The sequence below is a fragment of the Monodon monoceros genome, unplaced genomic scaffold (genome assembly GCF_005190385.1).
Source record: "Monodon monoceros isolate NGI ecotype Baffin Bay Population unplaced genomic scaffold, NGI_Narwhal_1 Super_Scaffold_21, whole genome shotgun sequence".
NCBI classification, from domain to species: Eukaryota; Metazoa; Chordata; class Mammalia; order Artiodactyla; family Monodontidae; genus Monodon; species Monodon monoceros.
In genome coordinates this window covers 76216929-76238628 of record NW_021703778.1, presented here as the reverse complement: position 1 = coordinate 76238628, position 21700 = coordinate 76216929, and the positions used below count along the sequence as shown (strand labels likewise).

General features: G+C 57.0%; 1 protein-coding gene across 1 annotated transcript in view; it reads left to right on the top strand.

The window, feature by feature from the left end:
- SEMA7A (semaphorin 7A (John Milton Hagen blood group)) overlaps positions 1-21700 on the top strand; it is a 33183-nt gene that overhangs the window by 2506 nt on the left and 8977 nt on the right. The window contains exon 2 of the mRNA XM_029236791.1: positions 7875-8080. Within this exon, the coding sequence (XP_029092624.1) occupies positions 7912-8080 (169 nt within the window). The 5' untranslated portion in view covers positions 7875-7911. The remainder of the gene's footprint in view (positions 1-7874; positions 8081-21700) is intronic.

Genomic DNA, 21700 nt, shown 5'->3' with positions numbered 1-21700 from the left:
GTGGGAGGCGGGGTGTGGGTCTCATCAGGCTGAGGAGCTTGGGCTTCATCCTGAAGGCAAAGAGCACCCCTAGGATGGCTCTAGGCAGGGCAGTGGAGGACCAGACTCGTGTGTGAGAGAATCTGACAGCTGCGTGGAGGCTGGATTTGTGGGAAGTGAGATTGGGAGTGGGAGACCAGCTAGGAGGCCCATTGCCTCCGGATGGGACACAGTGGGGGTCTCGACTAGAGCTGCATTGGGGGAGCTGGGAGGAGGAGAGGGAGGTGAGATGTGAAGGACTCGATCGGGGGGCAGGCAGGTTGTGAGTGGGTAGATGGTGGTGCAGCAAGAATGAGGGAGTGGGGGTGGGATCTGGAGTGCAAGACCAGTTTTGGAGATACTGAGCTTGAGGTGCCATGGGACGGCCAGGTGGGGATGTCTTGTAGACAGGTGGAAGTTTCTAGGATGGAGATAATGATCAGGAATTTTCAAGTTGAAGGCTGGGCCTGTGTCAAGTGCAAAGGGAATCCAACTTTCCGGGGAAAGGTAGAGGAAAAGGGATGCCCACTAAGGAGTTAGACTTTCTAGGAGATAGTGCCTGATGGGCATGGGCGTGGAAGGGGGAGATGTGCTGCCTCTGGGAAGGCGAGAGCAGAGGTCATCAGAGCTGACGGAGTGCAGAGAACTGGACAGTGGGGCATGGTCAGTGGTGTGGAATGCCACAGAGAAACGTAACCAGGGGCTGACCTTTGACTTGACTCCTTTAGCCATGGTGACCTTGGGGACGTATCACAGAGCTCAGTTGCAGGGGTTGAGGCCTTGAGTAGGTGGGAGCAGTGGAGGCAGGGAGGGCAGAGGACTCTGGAGTACCTTTCCAGTGAGAGGGTAGTTGGAGGGGAGATGGGATTGAGAGTGAGCTTTTGCAGTTCAGCAGAGGTGAAGTTGGAATTGATCACGAGAACTTTTCTAGGAAGCTAAGGGGAAAAAAAAGGAAGAGACCCCAAAATAGAATATGCAAATATGCAGAGATGGGTGAGTTTTCTGAACAGATCCCTTCTCCTGATATAACTCAAATTTGGCTGGGCTGGCATGGGCTGGGCTGGCACAGCTTGCTGGGCACATGGGCCCTGGTTCTGCTCCTTGCCTCAGCCCCATATGGCCTGGGCCCCCGACCAAGCTCTGAGTCCTACCCTGAGGTGGCCTCTTGTTGCCTCTGCCACAGACTTTGGCAGTGAATGTTTGGTGGGGGTGGGGATGGGGTATTTAGGCTTCCCTCTATCTGCTTACCCAGCCTCTGCAAACCCCCTCTGGCCCTGGGCTGGGGTCGGGTCAGCTTGGCTGTGGCCCTGGTTTCCCTGGGCCCAGCCGCGTTTGGCTCCTGTAGCCTCTGCAGTTGCTGGTGACAGAATTCGGCCTCTATGCTTGAAATGCATTTTGCAGAGACCCAGGCACTGCCCTATTCTACCTTGGCAAAAGCGGCTCACAGCAATGCAGTGCAATGGTGCTCACTTATCAAGCACCCTCTCTGTGCCAGTCATTGAGCTAGGCATCAATATGCCATCTCAGTTGATCCTCATAACAACCCTGAAAAGTAGACATTATTATCCTCATTTACAGATGAGTGCTTCCTGTTAACCGGACGTGACTGTGCTGGGAAACTGGTCTTTCTAGGACTTGGGTGGGATTGTATCAGTACAATTCCATCAGTGCACCCACCTGGGACCTTGTGCCTGGCTGGCAGGTCGGAAGCTACTCAGAGGGACTGAGGGTCTGTTCACCACTCATCCTTCCTGGAAGTGGCAGCTTGAGTCCTGGAGGGAAATCAGGCTTCTAAGTCAGACTGAGCTGTAGGTCTCTTTTCCACAGAGAACCTAACCTCTTGGAGCCTCAGTTGTGTCCTGTTTGATATTTTTCCTCAATTTATATAAGTGGATGTTGACAACGTGTATATCTGAGATGCCAAGGCACTCAGAGCTGGACTGGTGAATGCTCTAGATGACCGAAAGAGTCAGGATCCTGACAATTAGGTGTCCCTAGCAAGAGGGACAGGAACAGGGACACCGAGGTCCTGTGGTGGGAACTGGAAAACCATTTGCTCTTCTGCGGGATGGGGTCTCATTTCTTCCCCTCTTGAACCCAGATTCACGCTCAATCTTTCTCAGCCAGTATCTCAGAAAGCCACTGCTGGTAGATGGGAATGGCTCAAGGATGACCCTAGGCTAAGATCAACAGGATTTAACAGCCCGGTGTCTCAGCCCAAGGAGGCAGTGCCTTTGGAGGGGCTGTAATAGGAGCGAAGAAGTCTTTCCAGCCCTTTACTCCTCCACCTCTCTTCTGAGTGCTGTGTTCTGATCTGACACCGACCTTTGAAGGAGATGGTCATAAACCAGACTGCCTAGCACCTAGGACAGTCTCAGCAGAAGTTTGTTAAATGACTGGCTGATGATGTCCTAGGAACCAACCAGGATTAGAGGGACCAAGCAAAGCCCCACGAGGGACCTAGTTGGAACTGGGGTTATTTACCCTGAAAAAGAAGTAGATTTAGAAGGACATGACCTCTGTGTTGAAATCCCTGAAGGGCTCTATTCCAGGAAGAGGGATTAGACGTGGTCTGTGTAGCCTTGGAGGATAGGTTTAGGACCGATGGGTAGAAGTCTTCCACTGGGGAAGAAGACTTTGTGTCAGAGCTAAACAAGAGGGGCAAGGCTGCCTTGTGGCTAAGCTCATCGCCACTGGAGGTATGTTAGCAGAGGCTACATGACGTCCAAAAGGGCTGTTTGAGGGGCTCCCAGGTTGGACTGAATGACCTCTGAGAGTTACTTCTGACCCCAAGAATTGGGATTCTTGGATCACGGTATCCATGAAAGAAAGTGAACCGTTTGTGGGAAACCACATGTCTGCATGCATTTCTTTTCCTCACTCAGGTGGCCCCAGCAGGCCCAAGGATCACATCAGAATTGGGTGGGTCCTACGAAGCCTTCCATCCTCCAGAGATTTAAAAGCATGTTTATTTCAGCCTACAAACAAGAAGGAAATGCAGAAGATAGAATGAGAAAGCTTTGTCTACTCTGGTCCAGATAGGATAGAAGAACTGCTGATTTAGCTCCTTTTTCTCATTTTGTAAACAAAGAAATGGAGGCCTGGCCTGGGGTAGGGTCTTGCTTAACTTGGGTCAGTGATCAAGCTGGGGCTTGATCTTTGGCCTCCCAGCCACGTCTGGTCAGGAGACTTCGTTAGTCTTGATGGGTTCTGCATGACTCCTACAAGATCCTGCTCTACCTCAGGGCTTGGGCACTGAGAATGGAGGCTCAGAGATGGATTTTGAGTGGGGCGGGCAGGAGAGGGAGTAGGGTGGAGTGGAGGGAGGAGTTTGTCTCCAGAAAGACTTGGGAGTGTATATAGTTGACCCTTGAACAAGCGGGCTTAGTGGTGCTGACCCTCTGTGCAGTCGAAAATCCACGTATAACTTACAGTCTGCCCTCGGAAACTGCTGCTCTGCATACGAGGACTCAACTGACCGGGCATAGGACTGTGTAGCACTGTAGTTTCTATTTAAAAAAAAAAATCCACGTGTAAATGGACCCACACAGTTCAAACCCATGTTGTTCAAGGGTCAACTGTGTTACCTACACGCTTGGTCTCTGCTAAGACTCTGTTCTTAAGTGGCCACCAGGTGGCACTCCCGCCACAAGCCCAGTGACATATGGGCAGAGTTTTGGGGCTAGGGATACCGGGCTGCCCTTGGAAGCCATGGGAGGACTTACCATGTTTTGGAGTGAGCTGAGTGCCCTGACAGAAGGAGAAAAGGTCTCTCTTCTGCCAGTCTCCTGTTCATCACTGAATATCCCCCTGTGGATTTTTACTTTTTGTCTCTCAACTTGGCCGGCCAGACTCTGATCTTAGCAGTTTAGGGTAGGGCCAGTCAAATAAAAATGCATCTAGAATGACTAGGACAGAGAACAGAGATCCAGGAATGGGATGCTGCTGGGAAGTATTGACCCTCAGAGCTAAGAAAGGTGGTGGCAATTCTGAGAAGTTCTTCATTTAGGGTGGCTCTGAGCTGGCCTAGAAGGAAGAGGCAGCCTGGGGTAGGAGGGGAGGGGCAGGCACTAGAGGGGACACCCTGTCAGAGGTTTAAGGGTGGGCAGACCACTGAGAGAAGGGTGAGATGTGGTATTAGCGTCTGTATGAGCCAAGGTGGTTTCCTCTGTGTGCCTCGCTTGGTCCAGCCCTGAGCCCTTACATGGTCTTTCATGAGTTGGGCCAAGTCCAGTGGTAGCTGAGGCTATTATGACCATGCCTGTGCCTGTGAGACAGGGGCCTACACACCATGAGCACACAGTAAGTTGGAATTCCCAGATGTGGCCTACATGACCATCAATATCTTAATTTTGAATTATTTGCAAATATTTTAAAATTGGGAGTTTCAACAAAAACTCATTTTTAGCTTCTCTTGAAAAATCAGCTGTCTGTCATAATGAGTGTACTTTCCCATGGCTCCCAGGGCTGGAGCTGTCTACAGCTGCCCTGTAGACAGATCACCCTGGTCTCTCTGCCCCTGCAATGGGTGGTGGTGGTGATGGGGGGACAGGAAGAGTTGGCTATTATTAGTAGCTGCAGGTCCTAGGTGGGCACCAAGCTCTGAGGCTTCATGAAGGGGCTGTCGGGGGCTTGGGCTCCTTATACCTCCCACAGGCCTCTTGTTAGGGGTGGGTCACTCCTTTGAAGACCAGGTGTAGCCATGGGATCAGGGCTGAGGAGGGGGTCAGAGGAAGCCTGGAGTGTGAGGAATGCTCTGAGTATGGCCCTAAAAGGCCTTACTTGGAAGGCTGGGGAAGGCTTCCAGGGCCTCTTGCGGCTTTGGGACCTCAGGTTTATGTGTGTCCATTTCTCTGACTCCCCAAGGGGCTTCTTGGATTTGGCTGTGCCTCCACTGCCCACAGGGAAGACCTCTACAAGTAGGTTTCTCCTAGATAGAAGCCCCCGCATCATTTCTTTCTCACAGCCTCCTCCCCCTATTCCCCCCATGTGGAGTGGCAGGGAAGGGGAAGGCAGGAATGTGCCTCCCCCTCAGACCTGTCAGCGTCCACATCTGTTGCTTCCTCTGCTGATCCATTTCTCGGCATTGACTCTGAGTGAGGATTGTGCCCCTGTCCTTGGTTCAGGCCCAAAAGCCAGCCTTGGGCCCCACTGAAGAAGGCAGGCTCCTGTCACCACCTACACCATTCTGGTTTGATTTCCCTGTGCTACCTGAGGCAGGCAAGTCCACGCCAAACACTGGTCCTGTGCTCTCCCCACCCTGGGTACCCGTTCTCCTTCATGCCCTTACTCTAGTCGCACTCTTCTGCTATAGAGTTACTGTCCCAAATCACTTTCACGGGCTCGCTTCTCACCTCTCCTGGCTGCCTGTAGCCAACCAGGAGTGGGCTGCCATCTGGTGCTGGCCCTTTGCCCTTAGATTGGCTGGCTCGGGGTGTCCATTGGGGTGAAGCAGGTGCTGAGATGAGCATGGAGGAGCCCAGCCAGAGGCCCTCCCTGTAACATGAGGTGGGACAGTCTTCAGCACTACCCCCTCACCCTCACCCCAGCCTGGAAAAAAATTCCCTGGAACCTGCCCCAGTTTCCATCTGCTGCTCTGTTTCTTGGGAGGCTGAGCCCAGCCCCTGACCTGCCCTCCTGTTCAGCACCTGGTAACCTGGGCCCCTGTCTGGGTCTTTCTGAGGATCGTTTGGATCCAGCCACACACAGGAGGCAGTAGCGGAAGGGTGCGATGCACTGAGAGCATTATGATATAGAAGATAAGGGTGTGGGCCCCAGAGAGACTGCCTGGGCTTCAGTCCCAGCCCTTCACTAATGAGCTGTGTGACCTTGAGCACATCTCATCCCCTCTCTGTTCCTTGGTTTCCATGTTTGCAAAAGGAGCCAAATAATAGCACCTACCTCTTAAGCTTGCGAAGATGAAATGAATTAAAACGAAGCTATGAAACGTTCACGGCACATAGTAACCTCAGCATTAGCTATTGCTACTGGAGTCAGAAAACCCAGGTTCCCATCATGGCTCCATCAGCTGAGCTTGGGGAGATCTCTCTCCCTCCCTGTGCCTCAGTTTCCTTCTCTAATATAGGGATGTGCTCTCTCGCTCACTAAGGGAGAGAATGTAGGACTGGCAGGGAGAACGTAGGTGGAAGTGGGTTGTGTGTTGTGAGTTGCTGTGCACGTGGGCAGTGTTATCATCAATTCTGAATTCTCAGTTCTTAAAGGCAGGGCAGGCAATTTCTTAATTTGCTTACCTTGCAGAGAGGGCAGACACTGGGGGTCATAAAGTTCAGCAGATGAGGCTGGAAACAGAGTGTCAGTCTTGGAGGCCAGCCTGGGCCAGGACGTGCTGCTGGCTTCAGGGCCACAGGCTTGGGTATAGGACTGGGGAGGGGCCGTTCGACTGTCCACAGCCTCCCTCTCTTTGTGGCAGTGTACCTCTGGGCATCATGAAGCTGTTGGCCCTACCCAGCAGGCCAGGAACCTAGTCCTGCACTATCTCTGGAGGCATCCTGATTTCACCTTTTGGCTTGTTGGGGTATCTTAGGAGCACTTAGGGAAGAAAGAAGGGATAGCTGGAAACAAAATATGGAATGGTAAGGCAGAACTTCCCGGTGATAACCTTTTCTTGGCTGTGGAGCTGGACAGAGGGCTGGAGCTGGGGCTGGGGCCAGGGCAGCCTGTTCCCTGTCTTTGGTGGTGCCTGCAGTATGTGAATCGAGCCCAGCTAGGTGTGTGTGTCTTGGAGGCCCCAATGCACCTCTGCTCCTTCCTCCTCAACCTGTCTTCTCTCCGTGCAGTTCACCTGGGGATAGACATCCAGCAAGCACTGGATAAGTGGATTTCCCATCCATGGTTACCTTGGGCCGAAACAGAGATGGAGGGTCTGGACCCCCTCTGGTTTGAGGGAGAGGAGACTTCTTTACAAAGGGCAAACACTTGGCTCTGAAAAGATGAGCTGATGGCAGAGCTTCCTGGGGCTGTTCAGATGACTGCAGAGGGACTGGGCCGGACCCTGCCGGGGGTCACCACCAGGTCATCAGGTTGCCTGCACAGCTGAGCCCTATGCATCTTGTGGGCAGAGATCACTTAAAGCTGGTCTGATTCTGCCTCCCCAACAGTGAGTCCTGGGCATGCAGGATGCTCCCCTCTCTTTCTACTTGGGGAAGGGGACTTCTTAATTACATCCCCCTCCACTCACATGGAAATGAGTTTGGATTTTCTGAACATACACCAGCTGGCTGGGGGGGAGGCAGCCCAGAAGGCTGCTGCTGGCTGGGGAAGGGAGGAGAAAGGAGGGGAGGGAGCCAGGCCAAGATGAAAATTCCGCGTTCTCACAGCAGAGCAAGGATGGGGCTCTGAGTGCTCCCCACAGGTTACTGACCCTATGCCTGAAACCCACCCCCCCTCCTTAGGGAAAAGCATCTTGCTCCTGCTTATAGGCTCAGAGGAGCTGTTATCCACTCAGGCCAGTCCATCCTCTGAGCACTACAGCCTTCAGTGTCCAAACACTTAACTGACCGTTAGCGAGGTTGTGCCCTCAGGAGAGGTCCTCCCTGACTTCTAGGCCAATCCCTTTATGGGGTGGGGGGAGTGAATCTAAGGCCCTGAGAGGGGACAGGACCTGGAGCCGATCACAGAAGACCACAAGTCTGCCTTGCTTCCCGCCCACCCGGGTTCTCCCCGTGGAGTTGCCCAGGAAGAGGTGGTGAAGGTTCCTCGGGCGGCGGTCACTGCGCCCCCCTTGGCCAGCCGGGAGGCGAGAGAGGCTGCGGGGGGGGGGGGGGGGGCGGGGTGGGGTCAGGCGTTTGACTCCGCCTCGCGCTACATTCCGCCTCTGCTGTCGGGCGCTGGCTCAGTCTCTGCTGCTCTCCGCTGTCGCTCCCGGGCCTCGGGATGACACCGCCTCCGCCCGGATGCGCCTCCCTCGGCGCCCCGCGCGCCAGCGTTCCCAGTCCGCTGGCTCGGTCCGGGCTCCCGCTGCGGCTGCTGCTGCTGCTCTGGACGGTCGCCGCCTCCCAAGGCCACCCGAGGAACGGACCCCGCATCTCCGCTGTCTGGAAAGGTAGGTGGCGCCGCGTGAGCGGCGGGGCGCGGGATCCGATGCCGCGCGGCGCGGGTGCGGAGTGTGCGGCACCGGAGGGAGTGCGTGCGCGCGGCTCTGCGGGTCCTGGGCTGTCCCCGCGGATAGCGTGTGGGTCTGGGTGAGTGTGTGAATGTGCGCGCTGCTACACTGGAGCGGGCAGTAACGCTGCGGCGAGAGAGCCGCGGGGGCTGGAGACCCGGCTAAGTCACTCCAAGTCCGCCTGCAGCCGGGAGCCGCAGCGCCCGGGCGCAGGGGGGAGGGAGAGGGCCCCTCTCTCGGCCCCGAGGCGCTCCCGGTCCTCCAGCGGTGGGGCCTCTGTGCGGGATCCTTTCTCCCGCCGGGACCCCCACCCAGCTCCTCTCTTCCTGAGCTGCGGTCTCCGCTGTCGCGCGGGGCGCAGGCTGGGCCGGCAAGGGGGGCGCGGACCCTTTGCCGCCGCCGCCGCCGCCGCGCTCCGGCTGCGGGAACAAAGACCCCGCTGCCTGCCCCCCGCCCCCGCCCCGGCCCCGAGCGCAGGCCGGGTAAAGGGGGTGGGCACCCAGTGGTGAGCCGGGACGTGGTGCGGTGCGGAGGCTTCAGGCACCGGGGCGCTGCCTCTGCAGTGCCGGGACCGGCCGCTCCCTCCTTGTCCGCACGTGGCAGTTGTCACCAGGAATCGGCGCCAGCGTGGGGGGGCAGTGCCCGTTGGGTGGGGCGCGGCCATTGGGACCCCCAGGCAGAGGATCTGGGGAAGGGCTGCAGCTTTTAGGCCCTGGTGGTTATGTGAACTTGGGGGACCGGAGTCTCCCCCAGGGGCGCCTCAGTTTAGACCACACTGTACGATGGGTCAGAAAGCCGGCTGGGTGGGTTTTGAGGTTTTTCTGCCGCGAGGGGCTGAGCTCGCCTCCCCTGCAATGCACACATATGCTTCCCCACCTCCAGGCTGACTGGGCTCTGTCCCCAAATTTGGCGGCTCTGGGCCCCCCTGTGGTGGTGGTGGCCTTGCAGTGGGGGGTGGGGGGATCTGGCCCCTCCGGGAGCCCTTTGATGCCTGAGGCGGTTTGCAGGGATTGCCAGAGCCTGAGCATTATCTGGGGCAGGTATTCTTAGCAGAGAGAGAAGAAGAAAAAAAAAAAAAAACCGCTCAAAAAGCGAGTGGCCTGAACTGCGGCTGCAGTGGAGGGGATGTGACTTGCCCAAGGTCACTCTGTATTGTGTGAGCTCACAGTGCAGTCAGGGGGCTCTGATCTGGCACAGGACCAGTGCTTGTTCTGGGTTAGGAAGTGGAGAAAGATTTAGGCAATTTTTTGGCCATAAAGAGGGTACTCTGGAGGCCAGCTCTGCTACCCAGCCAGAGAGGCATTCCTGGTGGAAGTGGAGCAGGACATCTGGACCTCTGGCCATCTATCTACTCATGGTGGACACCTACACACCCCTCAGTCATATTAGCTCCAGTCTGAGCTTCCTCTGCCTTCCCAGCATCTTTGCCTTGCTTCAGTCCCCTTAGCTGTCTTGGACAGCATGGCATTTGTACACGCTGAAGCAGATGAATGGCCACATCTGAGTGTTCTGGAATCTCCCTCTGCGCCAAACCTTTGCATTTGGCTCTGCTTGTCCACATCCCCCATCTTCCCAAGATACCCTTCCACACACATACTTAATGCACACCCACCTCTTAGCACCTAATGCTGCCTCGCCATCTCGGGCACTTAGTCCCCACCCTGAGGCTATTTAAAACTGCTTTCTGTCCTCTTACCCACTTTCCAAAGTGCTCTCTCCCCTGCACACAGTTCACTATTGTAGCCACACTGGCCATGCCTTCTGCTTGGTAATACACTATTGACCCCCACTGGGGTCTGCCAGCCCCTCGCCTATCTTGTCCAAGGGCCGTCTGTGGTCTTCTTCACCAGTGCCAGGCACCCCACTGCCCAGACAGACCCTGCCATCCACCTGTCCCCCAGGACCACCAGCTGGTAATGGTATGCCTAGCTGACAGCTGCCTCCTAGTTCCTGTGGAGTGACACATGGTAGTCGGACGGGAATGGGCTTGGGCGGGGCAAACGAAGGAGTAGGGTGAAAGGAGGACCCTTGCTGTAGGCCTAGTTCCCTATATACCAGTGGGTTGAGGGGATGCGGACGGTGGCCTCCAGGAATGACTAGATCAAGGGTAATGGTGGTTCTGGAGCTGCTTCGCCATGAGGCCTAGACAGGGCTTTTAGTTATAAGACAGGACAGGTGTGGGGACTGGAATGGGTATGGAGGGATCTTCTCCATAATTTATTTTCTGCTGCTTGGACCTATAAGTTCTAGGGAAAGATTAGATAAGGGAGCTCTGGGAGGGTCCCAGCCTGCCCTTCTCAGGGCGGTTGATGCCTCTCTAGCCTGATGAAGGCCTGGCCCAGAACAGCTCTGGACAGAGAGAGGGATGTGCTAGTACTGACCTGCCAGGTACCCTTGAGCTCTGTACCTGTTTCTGACCCTCAGAGCTTGCCAGGGCTCTGGAGGTTGTCCTCCAAGGGCTGTCGCTGACACATGGGTCAGTCAAGGATGTGACTTTGTGGGCCTGACCTCCCTGCAGCAGGGACTGGAGGGGGTGGTTTGAAGGTAAGGGCAGGAGGTTGGCACGCTTGTGTAAGCTGTATACCCCTCTCCCATTCCATCCCTGGTTGGAGGAGATGGAGAAGCCCAGGAAGGCCCTGACCTCCAAGGTCAGAGGTGAGCCAGCTTGTCCACAGCAAGAAACAGAGCCCAGTCTCCACTTATCCAGCTGGTTCTGGCCTCACCCTTGTCCAGTTAAACAACAGGATGTTATTGTTGACTTGGTGGCTGCTGGGGGAGCCATTATGGGGCCGCTCCGCAGGGCAGGGCGTTGTTGTTACCTCCTCTAGGGGATGAGGTCACAGCTGGGGCTCTCCAAGCATCACCATTTCCAGTGGAAATCCTTGCCCCCTTGAGAACTTAGATGTATTCATCACCTTCAAGGTGAACTCCCCCTGCTGAACAGGGTGGCGGGGTGGGGGAGCAATTCCCAGGAGGAGGGGGGTTTTCTAAGCTGGGAGAGATGGGAGAGATGCTTGGTGATGTCACCAGGAGTTTCCTGCCAAGGCCTGTGGCCCCTCTGTCCTGAATAGTGAAGATTCTACGAGCAGGCTGGGGTGAGGTAGATGCTGGCACAGGCCCAAGATGACCACGGTGTGGAGGAAAGAGATGGGAAGTTGGAAGCCTGGTTCTGGACCCAGCTCTGCTGATTTTCCTTGCGACTCTGGGCAAGTGCTTGCCTTTTCCTGAGCCTCAGTTTCCTCAAACTTCCAAAGCAGGTGTAGGGAGGAGCTAACACTTATCAGAGCACTAATCCCTTGCCTGTCTGGGGTAGGTGGAGGCTGCAGCGGTCTGTTCAAACCCTAGCAGTGAGGAGAAATTGAAATCTGGGAAGTCAGGGAAATCCTTTAGTTTCGTGTTCTTTCCTTTCTTTTTCTCTCATAAGCGAAGGCTCATGATCAGCTGGAGGAAGTGGCTCATTTGGATTGTGACCTCAAGGGTGGGCATAGTAATTCAGCATTTTTGACATTTATCATTTGTTGGGGCCAACCTTGTGCTGGTCCTGGGCTTGGGGACCAGGGATGAGAAACTAGATGTGTCCATAGGCTTCTCCGTGTAGATGGGGAGACAGACAGGCAGGTCAACCTACAGTTACAATGAAATGTGTCAGGGCCTGTAACAGAGGCAGCTGTGGGGGTCGAGGAGGTACCTAACCCAGTCTGCACAGTCAGAGAAGGCTTCCTGGAAGAGGTGATAAGTCAGGATGGCAAGAGGAATAGGAGCCAGCTTGGGGAGGGGTGGGACAGGAGGAAGTACCCTGGTGTGACAGGATTTCAAACCCCAGAACTTGCAACTAGGACCAAGGAGAGGAAAGGAGCTGTGTGGGGGTCCCCAAGAGGGAGACATTGAGTCAGCCTGGGCCTGGGGGCTCCAGGAGGGTTTCATGCAGGAAGGGATATCTGAGCTATGCCACCTGACCTTCCACAGCCAGCCCAGCAGTAGGAAGGAAGGACCATGGCAGGCAGGGAAGACTTCCCCAGTGTCACAGCTCCCTGATGGAAATCTGGGGCTGGGTCCAGGGACACCAGGGCTTTCCGCCTGACTCCTGACCACAGGAGTTCTCCAGGTGAGGAGGCCCAGTCCTCAGCAGAGACTCTCCATGGGGTGAGGAGCTCCCCCAGCATCAGCCGGGCCCTGCAGGTGTGGGAGGGGCAGATGACCTTCCTCTGCCTAGCTTCCCCTTCCAGGAACCTTCACCTCAGCAGGGGTGGATCACTACCCAGGCTGGGCACTTGGGAGAAGCAGGGAGAGCTGGACACTCTTCTTGGAGGAGGGCCAGGCCAGGGCCCCTAATGTGCAGGTGGGAAGCTGAGGATCAGCCTAGGGGGTGGGGCGCAACAGCCTACAGGGGGCAGTGGTAGGAGTGGGTGGCCCTGGAGTTGACAGCTCTGCCCTCACCTGATGTCCTACCCTCTACCCCTAGTCCCATTTCAGCCACTGCAGTGCTGTCTAGCTATGTCACAAGAGACTGACCACACTTCCCGTACTCTGGTTGAGAGCTCTGGGGCCAGAAAACTTCCCCTTTTCTTGGTTTCCTTTTTTGGCAAGGCCTGGCTGCCCTGGAAGCTTCCTCTTTTGTGGGGGCGCGGGGGAGAGGTAGGGGGGAGGAAGGGGTCCTCCTAGAGCAGGGACTGTGGCCCCTTGTTTGGTACCCCCATCAGAGAACATGGACTTCTCCCTTCCCTAGCCAGCCCAGGCAGTGAGGGACCGTTTGATCCATCTCTTTCTTTCCCCCTATGGTCTAGTCAGCCTCCAAGCCTCTTGTTCCACCCCTACCCCCCACCTTGGCCTGGGCCCTGCTGTGTCTTCAGGACTGTGCCCTGGCCTTCTCCAGGCCCTTGCATCCCTCTGGGTCACTGTGCTGAGCATTCCAGCTGGAGCACACAGCCCACCTGATCTCCTACAGTTCTTCCCTCACCATTCCCCAGCTCCCCATGCTTTCCTGCCTCAAGGCCATTGCCCTGCCGGTCATCCCTCCATGTACCCAACTCACCCTCCTCCTCCTTTCTGCCAGTTCTATCTCACTTCCTCTAAGGGACCTTGTTGGATGACGCTAACACAGCCTGATGTCAGAAAACAAATGTCAGAGATCAGCTGGGTCAACATTCTACAGATGGGGAAACTGAGCTCTGAGATGATGGGGACTGGCCCAGCATCACCCAGTGAGACAGGCAGAGCTGGGACCAGGCTACATCTTCTGCCCGAGCCTGCCCTGGCCTTAGCTTTTGGCCTCCCTCCACTTGTCTGTCTGTCTTCATGCTCTGTCCCCAGGCTTATGGCTCCCTGTGCCCATTTCCTCCTCAGCCAGTTCAGCTGAGCCCAGACTCTCCCTGCCCCAGTGCTGTCTGCTCCCAGGAGCCCCAGCAGCCATGACCATCCTCCCTTCAAGACCTTAGATTTGGGCCAGCTCCATGCACTCTTCTGGTCTTTTCCTCAGGGCAGCTGGGCCTCAGGTCTCGGGGGCAGGTTGATCTGTGTCATGGCCTGGGCTAATCTGGGTTTAACCGTCACAGCAGTCTGGGATTAGGCGGATGCTGTCGAGCCTCCTGCACCCCCTTCTTCCAGTCAGGGGCTGGGGCTCTGAGCCAGCACACCCCTGGGGGCAGCCCTCACGATGGAGGGCAGCCAGTTCCTGCCCCGTGCCTAGGTCTGTGTTCCGCTCCTCTGGGGGAAGGAAGAGGAGAAGCCCTGGGTTTGCCCTTGGGGGGCATGCTGGTGCCTGGAGAGGTGGGCCTGCGGCCTGTGACGAGAGAGGGCACGTGGGGAGGTCAGGAACTTTGCGCAGCCAAGGACTGTGACAGGAAGTGAGAGCAGGAAGGGTCAGTGTGGGGTGGTGCCACCGGGGAAGACTTCCTGGGGAGGGGGAAGAGCCAGGCTAGAGAGAGAGGCAGGGACGTGGGGTGGTGCAGAACGGGGCACAGATTGCTGCTCGTGTTCTTTGTCTTCTGGGCCCAGGGCTCTGGGCCAGCCTAGTGAGGGAGGAAGGTCACTGTGGTAAGCTCGGCACCCTAACAGCGGCCCAGGAACCTGTTCTAAGGTGTCTCCGCGTCTGACACTGGGGTTTGACCTACCCCAGTCCTGCTTCTCCTTGCGCTCTGAGCTGCCCCCTCTTGCCCAGTCCTGGCCGTGGCTTGGCCCAGGGACCATGGAGTAGGAGGAGGGCTGGCCTTCACCTTCAGGATCCCACAATCCAGGTGAAATTGCACCAAAACAGTGTGATCTGAGAGAAGATAGCGTGTGCCAGATGGTGTATAGCACAAGGTCAGAGGGAGGACGGAGCTGTGAGGGCTGGAGCAGTCTGGAACACTTTGTGAAGCCAGGGGGATTGAGGCTAGATCTTAAAGGACAGGTAAGACCACGTGCCTAGAGAGAAGGGGAAAGGGCAGTCAGGGGAAGGGAAAGCACAAGCCAAAGGGTGGAAGCGGGACTCAGCCATGGCAGAGATGAGCAGAGACGGGTGGGCCTTGACTGCCAGGTAGAGGAGTTGGGCCCTGCTGGGACAGGCAGTTGGGACCCATGGTGGTTCTTTTTTTTTTTTTTTTTTTTTACGGTACACGGGCCTCTCACTGTTGTGGCCTCTCCCGTTGCGAAACACAGGCTCTGGACACGCAGGCTCAGCGGCCATGGCTCACAGGCCCAGCCGCTTCGCGTCATGTGGGATCTTCCTGGACCGGGGTATGAACCTGCGTCCCCTGCATCGGCAGGTGGACTCCCAACCACTGCGCCACCAGGGAAGACCCCATGGTGGGTTCTTGAGCTGAGGAGCCAGGGTGGGTAGAAGCGAGTGTTTTTTGCCTGTGCAGGTTGGGTGGGAACCTGGCTGGTCGGATAGTAAGGAAGGGTCTCAGCACATCCTCCCTTCTCTATAGTCTGTCCCAGACTGCACAGCACTTCTATTCTGGGCAGAGACCATGGGATACTTGTACGCTGGTCAGTACTCAGTGCCGCAGTACACCCCCAGATCCCTAGTCCCCTCCCCACCTCAGGCCTGCACACCCACGCTTACTTACACACACTGTCTTTAGGGCATCGTGGATGAAGCTCGGGCATTCATTGGCCAAGCAGCCTCTGACCAGGCTCCACCCTCTCTGGCCCTCAGTCTCCTCATTTGTATGGGAGAAACTGGCCTAGAAGCTTCCAAGGGCTCATCTATGGAACACAGTGTTATAAACACAGATTCCAGAGTCAGTCTGCCTGAGTGTCAACCTCCACACCACCACTTAGCTGTGTGATCTTGGGCAAGTTACTCAACTTCCCTGTGTCTAGCTGCCCTCATCTGTAAAATGGGCATAATAAGAGAAGCCACCTTATAAGAGTTCAGTGATGATTGAATGAGTTAATACACCTGACACTCAGAGAAGTGCCCGGCACATAGTATATGCTATGGAATGGTTAGGTCGGGGTGGGGGTGGGGATATCATCATTGTCAGTATCATCCTCCTCCTTTGGCATCTCTGATTTCTGATGAGATGCAGCCCTGGCAGCCCGGCCCCTGCTAGCTCTCCCTAACTGCCTATGTTGGCTGACTGCCCTTGCTCTCTGACCCCTCCCTCCTTCCCCACCGGCCCAGGCTAAGGCTGAGGTAAGGAACCTTCTGTTTCTCAGCAGTCTTCCTGTCCTGCCTGCGTTCTTCTACTTGGGGTGGTTTAGCCCTCCTCTGCCCGCTCCCTGACCCCTGCCCTGACTCTGGGCCCAAGGGCAGGCCCTGCACCTCTGCCCATCCTTTCCTGTGAAGGATCCACCAGCTAGCTGACTTCAGCCTCACTCTAGGGCTTTTGGAACCTGCTGAGCTGAAGAATGGGCAGAATCCTGACGTGGCTTCCTGCCTTCCCTGGGCTTGGAGCCTCTTCCCCCCTCTGGCTGGGCCTCTGTGCCAGCCTTCCCTCCCTGAGCCCCCGGAATCTGTTTCGGCTCGGCCCCGCCCCCAGGACACACGCAGCTTTCTCTCCACACTGCTTCTTACCCACAAGCCTTTGCCCCAGCTGATCTCCCCACCAGCCAAGCCTTCTGGTCCTTTGAGTACAGTGGCACAGTGCAGAGAGCACACAGCCCTTGCTGGCGTGGAAGGCCCTTAGTTTTCCTGTCTATAAAATGGGCATGCAGATGCTGTCCTGCCTTCTTTACAGGGTGGTTGGGGGATTTGGTGAGCTAGTTGCTGGAAGCAAATGGGCATATGGTTTCTTCTGCTGCCTCCATCTCTAGGAAGCCATCTCTGGCTTATCAGTACTCACTACCCCACGCTTTCCCCAAACGCCCCCGAACTTAACCCTGATTGTTTTGTTCCAAGAGTCATGGTGGGTCGTAAAACCTAGACCTTAGCCCCTCCAGTCCACAGAGGAGGAAGCTAAACTCAGGAAGGCCCAGCTCTTGGTCACAGTCACAGCCAACCAGCCACTTGGCTGAGAGAGGGAGCACAAAGCTTTTTAGAACCAGGGCTGAGCCCACACCTGAGATGCGCTCCCCTCCCACCCACGGCTGACCTTGGTGGGCGGGAAGACGCTCCCCCTCAGCCCAGCACACAGCTCACTGTTCCCTTGGCTGATAAAGAGAGACACACCTCCCACACCCCCATGAGCTAAGTACCGCCTCAAGGACCCACCGCCTGCCCCAGCACACCAGCTCTGCCCGTCAGGCAGCTGTGCCTGGAGCCTTGCCCTGCTGAGTGTCGCCAGCACCCCAACAGCAAGCACAGCCCTTCCTTAGCACGGGCCCGTGCCACCCCGGAAACTGGGCTTCTGGATATGAGGAGTGGCTGCTCGTGCCCTCATGCCTGGCCATACTGCGAGAGGCAACATCGACGAAACATTTGTTCCTTTGCCTCCCCCCCTCCACTGAAAGGTTTCCGTCCACCAATCTGACACACGCAGAGTTCCACAGTTAGTCATTCCTTTGAGTTTAAGGCTTTGATTGCTAAAGGCCCCTGGAGATCAGAGTCTTACCTGGAAGATTGGTGGCTGGTTGATTCCCTTCAGTTATCAGGTCAGTGACTTATCCCCTGGCCTGCAAGAGAGCATAGGGTGGAGAGCAGGAGATGACACAGGGAAGCAGAGAGAAGGTGATGTACAGCTTTTTGAAGATCAAGAGGCTCTCAAGGAAGTTCCGGCTGTGGTCCTGGTCTGGAGCCGGGTGATGGGCACCAGAAACCCTGAGCTGCTGCCTCGCTCTGCTTCTGTCTCCCTTGTTCTTTTTTTTTGGCTGCACCGTGCGGCTTGCAGGATCTCAGTTCCCTGACCAGGGATTGAACCCGGGCCACGGCAGTGAAAGCCTGGAATCCTAACCACCAGGCTATCAGGGAACTCCCCTGTCTCCCTTGTTCTGTGCCTTGGGCCAGTGGTACGGCCTCTCTGGCCTCTGTGCCTCCCTCAGCTTAGTGACTATTCCCTTCCCTTCCACCTTGACCTGTGGGGTTCCAGAGGGTGGCGAGGCTGCAGGCTAATTCCTGGGCCCCGCACGGGCCTTTCCTCTTCCTCTGGTGAGGGTGTGAGGGGGGACTGGTGATTCAGGTGGGGCACGACTGTGGGAGGAGACTCCTGCCTGATGTGGTTGGGCCTCCAGTCCGAGGCAGGCCTGGCTCCTGCCCCACGCTCCGGCCTCCCTGGCTGCCTGACTCAGGCACTCCCTGCTGGGCGCAGCATTCCTGCCCTTCTCAGAGCCCGCCTCACTGCCTGCTCTCAAAGGGCTCCTTGAGGTTAGGATTCAAGGCCCGTCAGGTCGCTGGGTCAGCTTGGAAGGCTGTCCCTGCCCAGACCAGACTGTGGGGTCCATCCCTTGTTGCTCCCTTCACAGGTAACGACACTGCCCCCGATCCTAGCCACCACTCCACCCTCCCCCTGAGCAGCCCTCTTTCACAAGTAATGAGGATATGGGGTTGGCGAGGACCAGATGGGGACAGCACCCAGAGTGAATGAGGAGGAATGATGCTCCACCAGGCAGACCTGCTTTAGGAAAACCCACTCCATAGAAGTTCACACTTGTCCCAGCCAGTCGGTTGCTGGGATTGTGCTGGGAGGGTGGGGGGCATGAGAGGAAGGTCTGATTCGTTCCAACAGGATCAGAGCCCCATGGATGGCCCAGCTGGGGGCCTGTGATAGGGGAGGACAGCCCCTCACACCCAGCCATCTTCTCGACCCTCATTTCTGGCGGGGCTGGGGCTGGGCCTTGTTGGTCCTGCCACTGTGAGGAAGGTGGGGGCTTCGGGGGCCATGGAATCTAGCTGGGTATGGGGCAGCCTGATTGTGCCCTTTCTTGGTCCAGAAGGAGCCAGGATTGGCTCAGAATCACATGGGGGTGGGGTGGAGGCTTGTGCTTGGCCCGCCCCTGGGGCCATGCCCACCCCATATGTCCCTAGCCCCCTCCCCTGCCTGAACCCCGGGTTATTCTGGGAACTTTTAGCTCCCACTTAGCCAGCCACTAATGCGTCAGGCCGGGGAGTGAGGGGGGAGACACGGTGCCAGACGGTGCTCCTTTTAGACATCCAGGATGGAAAGCAGAGGGGGCTGGTCAGGCAGGGGGACCTAGGGGGTGATGCTGGAAGAGAGGAGGCTTTCTGGATCCTGGCCCTGCTCATAGATAGGAGAGGGCAGCTCTGCAGACTGACAGGCAGTGGGTTGGTGTATCCTTGGGCCGCTGCAGCTCCCTTTCCCCATCACACTCGGGGCTTCAGCCCGCCTTCCTGATTCTTCTCTCATTAGGTCTCTGTACCCACCGTACGGTCAGCTTCCCCAGCTTCCCCACCGTTGCTTAGGCTGTTTCCACTGCTCAGAATTCTCTTCCTGCCTGTTTCTGACCCATCTAGCTTTGGTCCGCCTTCCCCATCCTTTTGGATTCCTAAGGAAGCAAAAAGACGCATTTAGGGATGCGGCACTTGCTCCCTTGGCTGGGCCTCTTTAGGAGCAGCCCCCAGCCTTGCTCAGCCTCTGCGTGGGTGGAGCCTTGAATGCCACCCCCTCCCCTCTTGGTGCCAAGGGGCCACAGATCCTGGCTGTGAAGGCTTGGTTCTGCCTTCACTTCCAGGCAGCCCTCCTGCCCCTGAGCCCCCAGCCCCCGGCTCCTGTGACCTGAACAAAGCTTCCTTTCATGTATTCATTGAGCTGCTGCCGCTCAGACACTTCCCGGGCACAATCAGGCCCTTTGAGGGCCTCGGGCAGTACAGGAGCCGGGCTGGGGCTGGGGTAGAGAACGGGCCAAGGCCTCGTCCTGGGGCCGAGCTGGTGCCATCTCCCCCATGCACATCACCAGGCACAGAGCCGGGAGGGGCGGGTGCTTCGGGGTTGAGGGAGGCAATGCTCCTGGGCTCCTGTTTGTTCTTCTGCAAAATGAGGTGAGCAGTCGCTTCCTCCCTCCATATCCTGACCCTGGCAGCCACAGCCAGGATTTGAGGGGAACAGGGCTCATACTTGCAGACCTGTGCAGGACTGTCCTGGCTGGAAAGCCCCCGACACTGCACGCAGCAGCAGGCAGCCCTCCCCCTCCCTTTGTGTTCTTAGCAATGCTTGGTGAGCAGCTCTGGGGTCTGTACCAGCACAGTTCTGCTTGAGTGGTATGGAGGCTTGCTTTGGTAGGACAGTTTCACCTCTCCAACTGGATTCCAGGGTAGGGCCGGGCCTCCCCCTCGGGCCTTGCTCTCTGGGGCCAGGCTGGGTCTCTCCCGTCAGACTAGACTTCCCAGGGCGGGACTGCATCTCCTCCTCACTTTGACGGCCCTGTGACCCCAGACAAGGGCTCCCTCGGGGCCCCTTCACGTACCCCTTTCTCCACCACTAGAGCTGTGCATTGGCTGTGCAGGCCCCTCTTCTGAGGCCTGGGGTTGTGGCCTTGATGTGAGCCGAGGTGACTGTTTGGAGGTGGCCAGCATGACCTGAGCCGTGGGGCTCCTCCCCTGTGGCCTCTGGAGGGCTTCAGATCTCAAGCCCCAGCCCAACATCTTCAGACACAGACATATAGCTTTTCCCAGCCGCCTGGCTGTCTGGGGGAGTAGGTGGGGAGCTGGGGCTACAGACTGTCTAGATTCCAGGCTAGGCTGTGGGAACAGTGGCCGCTGCTCAGGCTGCGGGTGAAGGGGGAGCTGGAGTCATGGAGCTGAGTCAGGAAGGCCTTGTGTCTGTCCCCAGCACTCTTAATTTTATCCCAGCTGGTGGGGAGGGGGAGCCTGGGGTGTGAGACGTATCAGCCCTGCCCGAGCCTTGGCCAGCACCACACCCCTACCACCCAGCAGGAAGTGGGCTGTCAGCTCCCACCTTGCGCAGCCCTGGGGTCCTGGGAGGCCTGACGTCCTAAGCTGTCAGGCTATTTGCGGAGCACTGGAGGAGACCCAGGTGAACCCGAGGGCAGTGAGCTCAGCACTTCTCTGTGGCCTGTGGTGCTGGCATCTCCCTGAACGCACCTGAGAACCATTACTCAGTCTGGATGAGCCAGTCTCTCCTGCCTCCTAGTGCGACCTTGGGCTAGAGTATCCCTGAAGGCCCTCCGTTTCTGCATCTGTACAGTGAGCTGGGCCACAGCTGAGGTGGAGGGTAAGAATAGCCCACTTCCAGGGATGACTTGGCCATGCGGGGATGTATCTTAAGGAAAGGAAAGGGAATGCAGGTGGGGGTCGCGTGGTAGGTCGTGCTCTTCGTCCCTGCTGAGTGCAGCATCAGTAGGAATGGTTCAAGTGGCACCGAGGAGAACTGGGGCAGGCTCAAGGACATGGCAGTTCTATCCTCTCTGGGCTTGGAGGTGTCCCGCTGGGATGTCCCTGCTAAGCTGGCTGCCCCTGAGTTTGCTGCAGCTGGGTGAACAGTGGTCAGGCTGAGGACCCCGGCTGGTCCGAGGTGGGAAGAAGGCTGATTGCTGGGGGCACAGCCACAGGCTGTCCCATTCCTGTAATTTAGCCCTGCAACCAGGACAACCTCAGCAGTGTCACCGGAGATGAGACATCTTCTCTCCGGAGGCAGTGGCTACAGGCAGTTTCTATTTTGGGAAAAATTGTCCCGGTCAGCCCTTCTGCTTAAAGGCCCAGGCTGTGCTCTGTGAAGGGCCCCGTGTCCCAGAGTTGTTGGGGAGGGAGGGCTGATATTTTCCCCCGGGGTGAGCTGGGATCTCTGTGAAACCAGGCCAGGGTGCAGAGTCCAGCTTGGGGGCAGGAGCTCTGGTTCCTGGCCTGCTACTGACCATGTGAGCTTGGGCTGCCCCTCTCTGGACCTCTGTTTTTCCATCTTTAAAATGGGAGAGAGTGGACTTAAGATTCCTTTCCAGCTCTGATCTGTACTGACCTGCTCACTAAGGGGATGGAGTGGGCTGGGAAGGGTCAGAGAGGGCTTCCTGAAGGAGGGGATAGGGTTCTGAGCAAAGTGATTCCTGGGAACCTGAACCGTACGTGGGGTTCTTAGAGGCAGGGGGTGGAAGTGGCTGCTTGCTCTGTCCTAGATAGCAGAGAGCCTCAGAGCAGAGTTGGGAGCCCTGGTCCCTCCTGCCCAAGCCCAGCCCCTTAGGAACAGCAGTGTGTGTGTGTGTGTGTGTGTGTGTGTGTGTGTGTGTGTG